The following is a 12061-nucleotide window of genomic DNA, read 5'->3' as shown; positions in this document are numbered from 1 at the left end:
ACAGGATTTGCAAGCCATTGAGACTGAAGATGCAAGTGCAGGGTTTTGAATTGTATTTCTGGTGTTAAGAATAGTATAGAAATGTGTACCTTACAACGAAGTGGGTGGTCGATGTAATGGATATGATATTGTTATAGGATGATATTAATGATCTTGATGAAGTGTCATATAAATTTAACTACACAAATGCAATAAACTCATTTCTGCAATGCCACGTAAGTACTAGTGTTTAGTTCCCATGCGCAGTCTAAAGTCATGGTACACATGCAGCAAAAATCGAAAGCTCCAAAGACAACTTTCCATTGGATAGAAGGGTGCACAATGTGTCCCTTAGGCACGTGCAAAAGTCTTATTCACATGCATACTTTTCCATGATAAAGCATCATGTACTTCTCTATCTACACTTGCATGTTCAGTATTCATGCTTGTTTTATGTCTTCCGGCAGAAGCTCCTCCCTTTATTCACCAGAAGAAAGAGCCCTAGTCCAGAGGGAGGCACACAGTAAGGAGGGAAATCTTGGATTCGAGTACTGATGAGGAGAGGATGATGATTTGACAGAGGTTGAACATGAAGTCCTAACACTAGGTAGGTAATCAATATGAACTTTGAAAAATGTTGCGTACCACAAGGTGTCTGACAGTGGCAGATTAATCAGTACTGTGCACTGAAATTGTTGTAAATATGGTGCAGCCCTGCGTTTCAGAAGTGGCGGAGCACAGCGTTAAGCCAAGAAGGCTAACGCTGCGCTCCGTCACTTCTTTGTAAATATGGTCCAAAGTGAGAGCCAGAGTGGGACAGGAAGTACGCCCGAGCACCAAAATAAAAGTGGACCCCATTACTGAATCAGATACCTTAAAAGTGGCCCTCATATCCAAACCAGGACCATTTTGAACTTGTAAAGACACACTCTCCTTGTGTTTTGGGAGGCATTGCATGCATTTGTACTTTCCGCAGGAAAAGTTTCTGGAGATATCAGGAAAATCAACAGAATTTTTTTTTCCACTAGCCCATTAATAGGACCACAAAGAGCTAAATAGAAAAAGTCTGACACACTGACCTGCCAGCCCAGCCCTTCTGGCACTGCCAGATTGCCCTGTAGACCAGTATGGCACTGGTGACATATTAACACAACCCACCAAGGGGAAGCCCTAAATTGACACCCTGTAGAACAGCGCATATGATATTTCATTCCCTGGAAGAAGTAAACAATATGGGTCAGACATACATGCTGACAAGTCAGCTGTGCCTTAGCGCCCATTAAGGGTGAAGTCTTAAGGCCTTTTTCACCTTTCATTGAAACACAATACTGATACTGAACAGGCTCATGCTTGTGCTGACCTGAATGAAAGTGCAGCATAAACCACTGAGAGGATATCCAAAACAGGCTGCGTGTTTCTCTCATGTGCATATCGGCTTACTGCGTGAAATACGCACTTCCGGCACGCGCTTGTCCTGAGCGTGCAGTCAGCCAGCACTGGAAAGCTTGTTTCATTAAGCCTTAGTGAACAGAAGACATCATGCCGAGACATGACTCCTAAAATGTACCCAGTACATCAAACTCAAGACGTCACCACTGCAGTCCATCAAGCTGGCCTTAATAATATGTATTTATTAACAGCTGTTTTCCCTTTACTTGCTTTGGAAAGAGGCAGACCGACTATGCATGAACCTTGCCGTACAGGTTTGATCCCCATGAGTGTTTCAAAAACTGCGTTTTTATTTTAAATCATTTCCAGTGATTCAGCCAGAAAACATCAGTAGTTCAAGTGCACTCTTTGCATTCCCTTTTCTGCAGATAATGCTGTCATAAGGTGAATAATCAAACAATTTTAAAAAGTGGGAGATGTCTTTTTTTCTCTCATTTAGTTTGCATTTTTTCCAACATGTCTCGCATGTTAAATGTTGAATCAAACTTTTCTATGCATCGTGCTGACTGGAGCCTTGTAGATAAGTCTTAGAGACCAATGCACATGAAAGGTGGCATGTAGAACTTTAGAGTCAAGCCGCCTTTAGGTCAGCCTTCAGTGTAGATGGAGGACAGCTGGCTTGGGCATCGGTCCACCGCATTAATTTGAAGGAAACTGGTGTCCTCACCACCATTTCTCATCGAGTCTCCAAAAATCCCCGTCGGTCCATGTGGAAGATCATACACTGGAAGAAACGGAGGCAAGAACATTGAAATTAATATATAGGTTATTTGGTAACTTACGGGTAGTAGAGACCTCATGGCGCATACTGAAATGAACTACAAAATAATGCTAACCATGTACATGCAGACTTTAATCCCTTCGACATATCTAAGTTATTCACTAATGGGATAAGTAATATGAGACTTATGCTTCCGACCTAGAGGACCTAGGTCCTTATCACATAATGGGCACACACATCTGTGTTCAGTACACTGTTATTTGGGGGTGTCTGGTGCAGACGGAGACTGAGCGCCCAACCACAAAAAATAATAGTTCTCAATGCAGGACCAAAGTTGTCCCTACAGTGAGAATAGTGCATTAAGGAAAGATTAATCGGAGGTTTAAAACTTCCAGTGACTGTAATGTGGGAGTGCAGTCTAGTAGCTGGGTGTGGGCGGAGCTAGGGGGCTAGAGGAAGAGGAGGAGTGGACACAGGAAGTGGTTAGTTAGAGTAGGGACAGGGCACAAGCAAGATGTATTGAATAAAGCTCCAGTTTAGATAATTCCAAGTGTCTGTATTTATTGTAGCACGATGCTACAACTGGCGACGAGGGTGGGATGACACTGACTGCAGCCCACGAGACCACACACAGGCACCCTGTCCCATGCAGCGTCGAGGGAAGAGCTCCGCTGCCGAGTAAAGCTGAGGCCTGATGATTGTGGCCCAGAACAAGTGACCGCGACCCCAAAGAAGCCAGGGAACCCCGAGGAAATCCAGACCTGGGAGCGCTGAAGCGCTCGGTCGAAGAAACCCTGTGGCGCTGAAAGCGCGAGTCCTGCCGAGTGTGTGTAACCCAGCAGCCGGAAAGAAACAGGAGTCGGGAGCCCACTCCGACCCTGGACAGCGCCACACAGTGTGTGAAGAAGTGCCCTGGTGAGGAGGACGCTGCCCCAGAGAGCCTACTGCCGAGCGCGATCGAACGCGCCAAAACCGGAGCTTGAATGCTGGTGAAAGTAAAACCTCACGCCCGATGCGTGAGGTTTGGCATGCTGTCGGCGTAAGAGAGAGCGGGAACCCAGAAAGTGAGTTGGGAGCCCACCCCAATCTCACCTGATGACTGCTGTGGCCAGAAATGAGTGAATCCTGGTGTGGACTGCCCCGCGAAGGTCCACTGCCAAGCGCTGCTGAGCGCGGTAAAATTGGGTGCCCAACGTCGGAAAACCTCACGCCGATGCGTGGGTTTTGGCACGCCGCCGCCGATGGACCCTGCAAAGTGAGGCGGGAGTCCACCCCAACCTCACCTGACTGTAGCCTTGACCAGAGGGAGCCAAATCCAGAGTATGCTGACCCTGGGAGCAATTGCCGGTGAGTCCTGTGAGTAGAATTGGGTCGAATGAAGAGAGAGAAAGTAGTGCCTGCAGATAACCACGGCGGCCATCTTTGAGTCAGGCAACTTCTAGGACACCTTCCCTGTGCAAACTGTAGGCGGCCATTTTGAGGTCAGGCGAGCTGAGTTTAGCAACAAGCATTGGCGAACATAATAGAAACAAGCATTGGCGAAGACCAAACAAGCCTTGGCGAAGACCAAACAAGCCTTGGCGAAGACCAAACGAGCGTTGGCGAAGACCAAACAAGCATTGGTGAAGACCAAACAAGCGTTTGCGAAGACCAAACACGCGTTGGCGAAGATCAAACAAGCGTTCGTTGGCGAAGACCAAACAAACGTTGGCGAAGATCAAACAAGTGTTGGCGAAGACCAAACAAACGTTGGCGAAGATCAAACAAGTGTTGGCGAAGACCAAACAAGCGTTGGCGAAGACCAAACAAGCGTTGGCAAAGATCAAACAAGCGCTGGCGAAGACCAAACAAGCATTGGCGAAGACCAAACAAGCAGTGGCGAAGGCCGAACAGGCAGTGGCGAAGGCCAAACAAGCACTGGCGAAGAACCAACGAGCATTGATAGGAGCAAATAAACAAACATTGGCATATGCAAATAAACAAGCATTGGCACGTGCAAGTCAACGAGCCTTGGTATGTGCAAATAAACAAGCACTGGTAAATGCAAAGAAGCAAGCGTTGGTAAGGCAAATAAATAAGCGTGGATAACGGCGCGTGGACAACAATGAACAAGTCTTGGCAACCAAACAGAATAAGCACATGCTAACCTGAGAGTGAATCAACTAACAAGCAAGAGCAGCCACAAGAGTGACTTAACAAACAAGCATTGACAAAACAAAGGTCGGCACGGGTGGAAACCCTAACAGTGAGAAACGCAAGCGAAAGTGCAGGGGCGAATGTAATGAAGTAACGCGTGTCCATAAAATAAAAGAAGCAACAAGCAACCATAAATAAAGACAACTCATAAATAATTACAACGGAATCAGCAACGAGCACGAGCCAATGCAAGCGTGGAGTAGCCAATGAACACACACACAACAAGCAAGTGAAACCCAACATTGTCACTAACCATGGGTAAATCCAAGGGTGCAATGTTAACCAAACACGAGTGAACTGAAGGAAGAACTGACAATCTAGCTCAAGCTAAAACACAAGCAGAAGCAACTGAAACCCGAAGAAAAGTGTACAGCACAATGCCCCGCGTCTACGACAGATCAAAACCTCCTTCTCTCATGGCGGGAGGAGACGTAACTCAATGTTTCACTCCACACCTTGAAGCATCGCCCCCAGCGGCGCAGATTGACGATTGGATCAAGGGCCTCAAACGGCACTGGTGGCTGGAAGCATTGGACAATTTCTTGAAAGCCAATGGTGAGCAAAGAGAAAGACAATGTCTGGTGCTACTCCTCCATCTGGTGGGTCCCGGGGGCCGATGCCCAATTAGAAAATTTTCCAGAGAAGGAGCGGACATCTATGATAGACTCCAAGAGGAGCTCTGTGCCCATCTCAATGCACAGGCAGATGTGGATCATAATCGCATGGTCTTCATCACAGCACGGCAGGAACCAGGCGAACCATTGCCACATTTCATCACTCGGTTGCAAAGTCTGGTACAGGGCTGCCATTTTAACACGTTTACAAATGAGGATGCTGTTCGGCTCCGAATAATTGAAGGATGTGAAAACCCCGAAACAAAGCACAAAATACTGAGAGGGCATTGGTCGCTAAAGGAAATTATCAAAAAAGCCGAAATTGGAATGCAAGTCCAAGCAAGAGAAAAATTGTTGGATGTGCATCTGAGTGCAAAACTTCGAGATACCTGGGAAGAGAGAACGCAGATATCCAACAAACACAAAAAGAGAGAGAGATGGCAGACCAGCGAAAAGACAACGGGGGAGACACAGTGACAAGGAAAGTGACAAGGAGTACTCAGAGGCAGACTACTCAGCGTCCGACCACTCAGAATCAAAGATCACTCAGAGTCAACCATCCAAATAACAACTACCAGGAGTTATTCATTCTCCAGAAGTCCCTCAAGGAGTCATTCAAAGTATGACACACGCTACTCTGACGAGGAGGGAGCGTCCAGTGGGACAGATTGCACTCCTGGACAAGATGGCCTTCTGCACAAGTGGGGGAGAAAGACAAACCATAGAAGAAGGGGCCGAAATGGTCAACACCGGAAATTGACGCCGGAACATCAATCGCCAAGGAGTGAAGATGAGTCCGAGGAAACAGCTGGCAGGACCACCAACAGATCAGAGATATTAGAGCACCAAACAATTGGGAAGAAGAACCAGATCGCACAAGATGGACTGGTCCCTCACAACAACAACAAACAAGAAAAGATCCATGCATCCATGGGCCCCGCGACAACGAAGCAACAGAGCGGAGATGGTTGACCTCAGGCGAGAAGGACGAAGAGACAAAAGCTTGGGATCAAGCACAAGGAACAAGCACGGAATCATCAGATAACATCCCAAATGAGACAACATTGAAGATGTTCCAACAAAGACACACGGAGAAGCCTTTCAAAGACAATTCCGAGGTGAAAAGCAGCTCAACACGGACTACCCGGTTCCAAAGACCACCTGGTAAGACATTCTCAAAGGAACACTCACAGAGGGAACTGATGGAGAACCCCTCTGATTCAGAAAGCACGTCGGTCCGGTCCTTTGAGTCGGCCGAGTCGTGGTCCCGACAACGGCCACGCGCAACATTCTCAAAGGAACTTTCTCAGAGGGAAGTGACAGAGAACCCCTCTGATTCAGATAGCATTTCGGTCCGATCCTTTGAGTCGACGGAGTCATGGTCCGACAACGGCCGTGGCGCCAAGCACCCGAACACATCAGAGAACCAAGGGATACTCTTCCCGTCAAAAGCGACACGTCTCACACTAATGTCAATGCACATTCGATCACTCCACCAGCCAACCTGTCATATCGATCCCAGAAGCATCGCGACACAAATACTACACCGTCACCCCGGATAGGGGCAGCAAGATTGACTCGAAGGTCCTGGTCCTGGTCCTACAAAATGGAAACCGACATCGTGGCCATTAGCACCCAAATAAAAACGGACCAACCAGCCGATCTGCAAAGGAAGCCGGACATGTCAGGAGAGCCAAGTCATCATCGGATGAGAACGAAACACACAAATACCCAGCCGGTTCCAGGGTTTGCCTGTTCTAGGCGCGAGCAGGAGTGGGAGAGACAACCAGAGACAGCAAATCAATCTCCAAGCCATACCAAGATGACCTCCACAGTTCATATCCCACCGGCTGGCATCCCAGACTCAAAACAGGAAGACAGTGCTGTTCTTGACCTGACAAGGCAAAAGGAAGTAAAAATACATGCAGACACTCGGAAAGGAACTAGAATAACATCCCCTTGGAAAAGAGGCCGAGCGTCATGTGAGCAAGAGTCACCAAGGAGGACAGACTGCCGATATCAAACTGAGCTCTCCATAGACACCTCAGACACTGAAGGTGAGTGGATCACTCAGAAGTTGAGAAACAAACATCATGAATCTGAACATACGCACATCACAAGAGAAGTCGCGCAAGTGCAAAGATGTACTCTCGTAATAAAAGATGCTCTCGTCGAGGAAGCAGAAGGCCACACAACGCAAGCTGAGATACGTCCATATATCTCAAGCGAACAGCCCGTGGACTTGTATGGCTGACCCAGAAACTCTAAATATGTTAGACGTTAAGTTCATTTCGTTAACAAGGGGGGAGATGTAATGTGGGAGGGCAGTCTAGTAGCTGGGTGTGGGCGGAGCTAGGGGGCTAGAGGAAGAGGAGGAGTGGACACAGGAAGTGGTTAGTTAGAGTAGGGACAGGGCACAAGCAAGATGTATTGAATAAAGCTCCAGTTTAGATAATTCCAAGTGTCTGTATTTATTGTAGCACGATGCTACAGTGACGACCCGGACTCAGTTTCTAGGGGTCGTCAGGGATCCCTCTGCAGGTGGGTGGTGTGTTACTGCACCCGCTTGTGGGATGAGCCATTACTTCTTCAGAAGATTTCTTTCTTTCAAGGAATACCTCATTTGCCATCATTAAATCACTTTTAGTTCCTCCAAGCCCCTACTAGATAATCTTGGCTTCTTTGTACGTGCTCTTGAATTGGCTTTCTCCCTCTTCTACGTATATAGCTCATTCACTGGCCTGTCTGTGGGAATCCCAACTTAAACATAAAATACAAGCACTTCTGTTTGTGTTGTTCCTAGCCGTGTATGCCATCTGCCCTTACTTTCAACAATTTTGTGTTCCCAACGATGTAAATGAAATATACTCCCTACAGTGTATGATCTTCTCAAAATTTAGCATGAAGTAACTTAGCACAGGAGAGATGCTTTTTAATCTAACTGTCCATAAACAAATGATATGCTTCATCTTCCGTGTACAGGGTTGTCCTTTCCATTTTATGGGATCTGAAAAAAAAACACTGCATACACTGAACTTTATCCCCTGTCTGAAGAGGGGAAGCTCTAAGGGCCAGATGTAGGTCGCCCAATACCGGTCGGTAACGGTCGAAATTACCGAATTTCGGCCGTTACTGACCGGTATTGGGCTTTTTAGATGTAGGTGGCATTTTTTTAGGATTCGGTATTTTACCGAATCGGTCATTTAAGAATTCAGTAAAATACCGAATTCTTAACATACCGATTCGGTAAATTACCGAATCCAGGATGTAGGGAGCACTCAAGTTGGTGCATTCCTCAGTTAAGGATTCTTTATTTACCACCAACTACAAGTTGGTGGTAAATAATGAAAACCTTTGAAAAAGCATTTTTTTTGCTTTTCCAACAGTGCGATGTGGCAGACATACATGCCCTTAGGGCATGTATGTGTGCCACATTGTGCACCCATACACAATTGATTGGTGCAACAGCGTGTCAAAGTGACACCCTGCCACCCTTCAATGTTTTCCCCCTTTTACCGAATCAGTATTTACCGATTCGGTAATTGCCATTCATTCCTATGGGCCTCCAGGCCATAGAGATAAATGGCAATTACCGAATCGGTAAATACCGATTCGGTAATTACCGAAACTTAATGATTCGGTAATTTTTAACGAAAAATTACCTACATCCCATTTACCTATTCTTAAATACCGAATCGGTATGATTCGGTATTTAAGAATAGGTAAATTGAGATTATCTACATCTGGCCCTAAGAGAGCAACTCATGGCACTTTTTGTCTTGTACACATAGGGTTCAATTAAGTTTGAGCAAGAGGAACCACAGGATGGGCTTGCCGGCACTATGTTCTCTGCCGACATTTTTTTCTCTATATACACCTCGCCACTATCATTTCCTCTTTTGGGATGTCTTCTAAGCTGATACGTTTCTAATGTTCATTTCATTTCTTTCCTCCCCTTCTCCGCAATACAATTTCTTCTTGTGTGCCTGCCATCACCATTTGAATGTCCTCTCACCTTTTACACCTCAATTGTTCCAAAACTGAGATTCTCATTTTCACTCACTACATACCTACAGCCAGCAAGACCTCAAAGTTTTCAGTTCTGAGTATCATCCATGTGTAAACCATTAGGTAGAGGCAGCCTCAGAAACAAAGACCAAAATTGAGCATGCAATAGCCGCCCTTATTGAGGTGAGGAATCCCATCTGTGGTAGCTGACTGTGGCAGTCCAAAGAGCAGTGTATCCACTGGGCCCCCATACTTGACAGAATTCACCTGACAAAGCCTTGCTATTTTCAGAGAAGGATCAAAAGCATGAAAGGTAACTACCCTATGAAAGACCCACAACCCTAGAAGACAATTTGGGGTATATTTACTAAGATTTTATGCAGTGTTTGGGTCACAAAAGTGACGCAAATGGACAGGAAATCTTTTTTTACCTATTTACTTTCCGGCGCTAAACTTGTTAAGTGCTGGAAAAGCATTTGAAAATAAATTTTACATTACTTAGTACCAAGGGGGCGTTTCATGGGTGGTGCATGGGCATTCTCATGCAACCACCCAAGTTTTTTACATGAAACCCTATTTACCGAAAAAGGTAGACAGGGTTTTTACAGCAAGGAACTACACCCATTTCACATAGGCGCTATGAAGGAGGAATGCTTTTTTATCTCTGCTCTCTTTTCTGGCTTTGCATGTGAGCTGCACTGCACAGAAATCATACAAAGTGGGAAAAAGTTTAAAGTTAGTCTAAGCATGGAATTTTGTACTGGAAGGGTATTCTTCCAGTACAAACCTATGCTTGACTCATGGAGACACCCTTGCACTATGGAGCAAAGGTGTGTATGTGACGCTTGGCAACACAATTCTGCACCAGCGCTAGGGAAAGGGAAGGAGAGTGCCTGATTTCTGTAAATATTGTGCTCTCCTGCTCTCTCTTTCTCACACAGCACAGCATTTGCGGCTGCTGTACTGCACTATGTGATACTCTAGCAAATTGTGCCACAGCAATATTGTAGGTGACTAAGAGGGCACACAAGCACAGCCCCCACTTCATGAATTCAAAGGCATGATGGCAAAAGACATGTGGAAGTGAATGAATTTGTACGAGGACACAGATTATTGACATTTTTATCAAATATATAGAAAAGAAGCCACAACGAAGGACATGAAGTAAAACAATATAATACACATTACTGGTATGTTCATCTTACTGCAGAATGAGCTAGCAATCGTTGCACTAACAGCACAACATATCATTGTAATCAACAGAATTGTGATCTACTGTGTGACTTTACTCTCATAGCAGAAATACTGGCATCAAATTAGACTACGGGTACTCATAGTACGGCCAGCGGGCCGCCAGTGGCCCGGTAAGCCTTCCTTGGCGACCCGCGGACCTTGCAGACATCCTACCTGTGTTTAAAAAAAAAAATTAAATAGTGTTAGCAAACACCACCACAGCAGCACGGACTCAGAAACTCTGCTATGTGGGGGTCGGGGGATTCCAGTGATTGTCAGAGTGGAGATGCAGGGGCACTAGGAGGTGAAATACAACAAAGCCTCACACACACGGGGTGAGATGACAAAGTGTGAGGAAGGGAGAGGGAGACAGAGGGAGAGGGAGGGAGGGAGGGAGGGAGGGAGGGAGAGGGAGACAGAGGTGGAGGGAGGGTGACAAAGGGAGGGAGAGGAAGGGAGACATTGAGAGGGAGAGAGAGGGAGGGGGAGGGAGACAGAGGGAGAGGGAGGCAGAGGGAGAGGGAGACAGGGAGGGAGAGGGAGACAGGGAGGGAGACAGAGGGAGACAGTGAGACAGGGAGGGAGACAGAGGGAGAGAGGTGGAGGGAGAGGGGGAGACAGAGGGCGGGAGACAGAGGGAGGGAGAGAAACAGGGAGGGAGACAGAGGGAGGGAGAGAGACAGGGCGGGAGACAGAGGGAGGGAGAGGGAAGGAGACAGAGGGAGAGAGGCAGAGATAGAGGGAGGGAGACAGAGGGAGGGAGAGAAACAGAGAGGGAGAGAAACAGGAAGGGAGACAGAGAGAGGGAGAGAGACAGGGAGGGAGACAGAGGGGGGAGAGGGAGGGAGAACGAGGGAGGGAGAGAGAGTGGGAGACACAAAGGGAGGGAGTCAGAGAGAGTGGAAGACAGAGCGGGAGGGAGACAGAGAGGGTGGGAGACAGAGAGGGAGGGAGACAGAGAGGGAGGGAGACAGAGAGGGACGGAGACAGAGAGAGGTAGACAGAGAGAGGGAGACAGAGAGGGTGACAGAGGGAGGAGGGTGACAGAGGGCGACAGAGGGAGACAGACAGAGGGAGGAGGGCGACAGAGGGAGGAGAGCGACAGAGGGAGGAGGGCGACAGAGGGAGGAGGGAAACAGAGGGAGGAGGGCGACAGGGAGGAGGGCAACAGAGGAGGGAGGGAGACAGAGGCGGGAGACAGAGGGACAGAGACAGAGGGAGACAGAGAGAGTGGGAGACAGAGAGGGAGGGAGACAGAGAGAGTGGGAGACAGAGAAGGAGGGAGACAGAGTGAGGGAGACAGAGAGGGTGGGAGAAATAGAAGAAGGGAGACAGAGGGAGGGATAGGGAGGGAGGGAGAAGGAGGGAGGGAGAGGGAGGGAGACAGACAAAGGGAGAGAGACAGAGGGAGGGAGACAGAGGGAGAGAGACAGGGACGGAGACAGAGGGTGAGGGAGACAGAGAGGGAGACAGAGAAAGACAGAGGGAGGAGGGCGACAGATGGAGAAAACAGAGGGAGACAGATAGAGGGAGACTGACGGAGGGAGGGAGACAGACGGAGAGAGACAGAGGAGGGAGGGGGAGGGAGAGGGAGGGAGAGAGAGGGAGGGAGAGAGAGCGAGGTAGAGAGAGGGAGGGAGACAGAGGGAGGGAGCGAGAGGGAGCGAGGGAGAGAGAGGGAGCGAGGGAGAGAGAGGGAGGGAAAAGAGGGAGGGAGAGAGAGGGAGGGAGAGAGAGAGAGAAAGATGTGTGTATGCTGGGTCTGGTGGCTTAGTGGATGAAGGCGTCTGCTGCAGGGACCTGTGTTCAATCTCATGGTCACAATTTTTGTTTTGCTTTAGTCCAGCCCCCTCCCCCTCTG

General features: G+C 47.8%; 1 protein-coding gene across 2 annotated transcripts in view; it reads right to left on the bottom strand.

The window, feature by feature from the left end:
• Positions 1-1591: 1591 nt before the first annotated feature.
• Positions 1592-12061, bottom strand: part of GLIS3 (GLIS family zinc finger 3) — a 964414-nt gene continuing 953944 nt past the window's right edge. For both annotated transcript variants that reach the window (XM_086961208.1, XM_086961209.1), the window contains one exon: positions 1592-2152. In XM_086961208.1, the coding sequence (XP_086817334.1) occupies positions 2016-2152 (137 nt within the window). In that variant the 3' untranslated portion in view covers positions 1592-2015. The remainder of the gene's footprint in view (positions 2153-12061) is intronic.

The sequence above is a fragment of the Lissotriton vulgaris genome, chromosome 3_1, assembly GCF_964263255.1.
Source record: "Lissotriton vulgaris chromosome 3_1, aLisVul1.2, whole genome shotgun sequence".
Lineage (NCBI taxonomy): Eukaryota > Metazoa > Chordata > Amphibia > Caudata > Salamandridae > Lissotriton > Lissotriton vulgaris.
The sequence above is the reverse complement of the archived record's forward strand: the minus strand, read 5'-3'. Positions and strand labels throughout refer to the sequence as shown.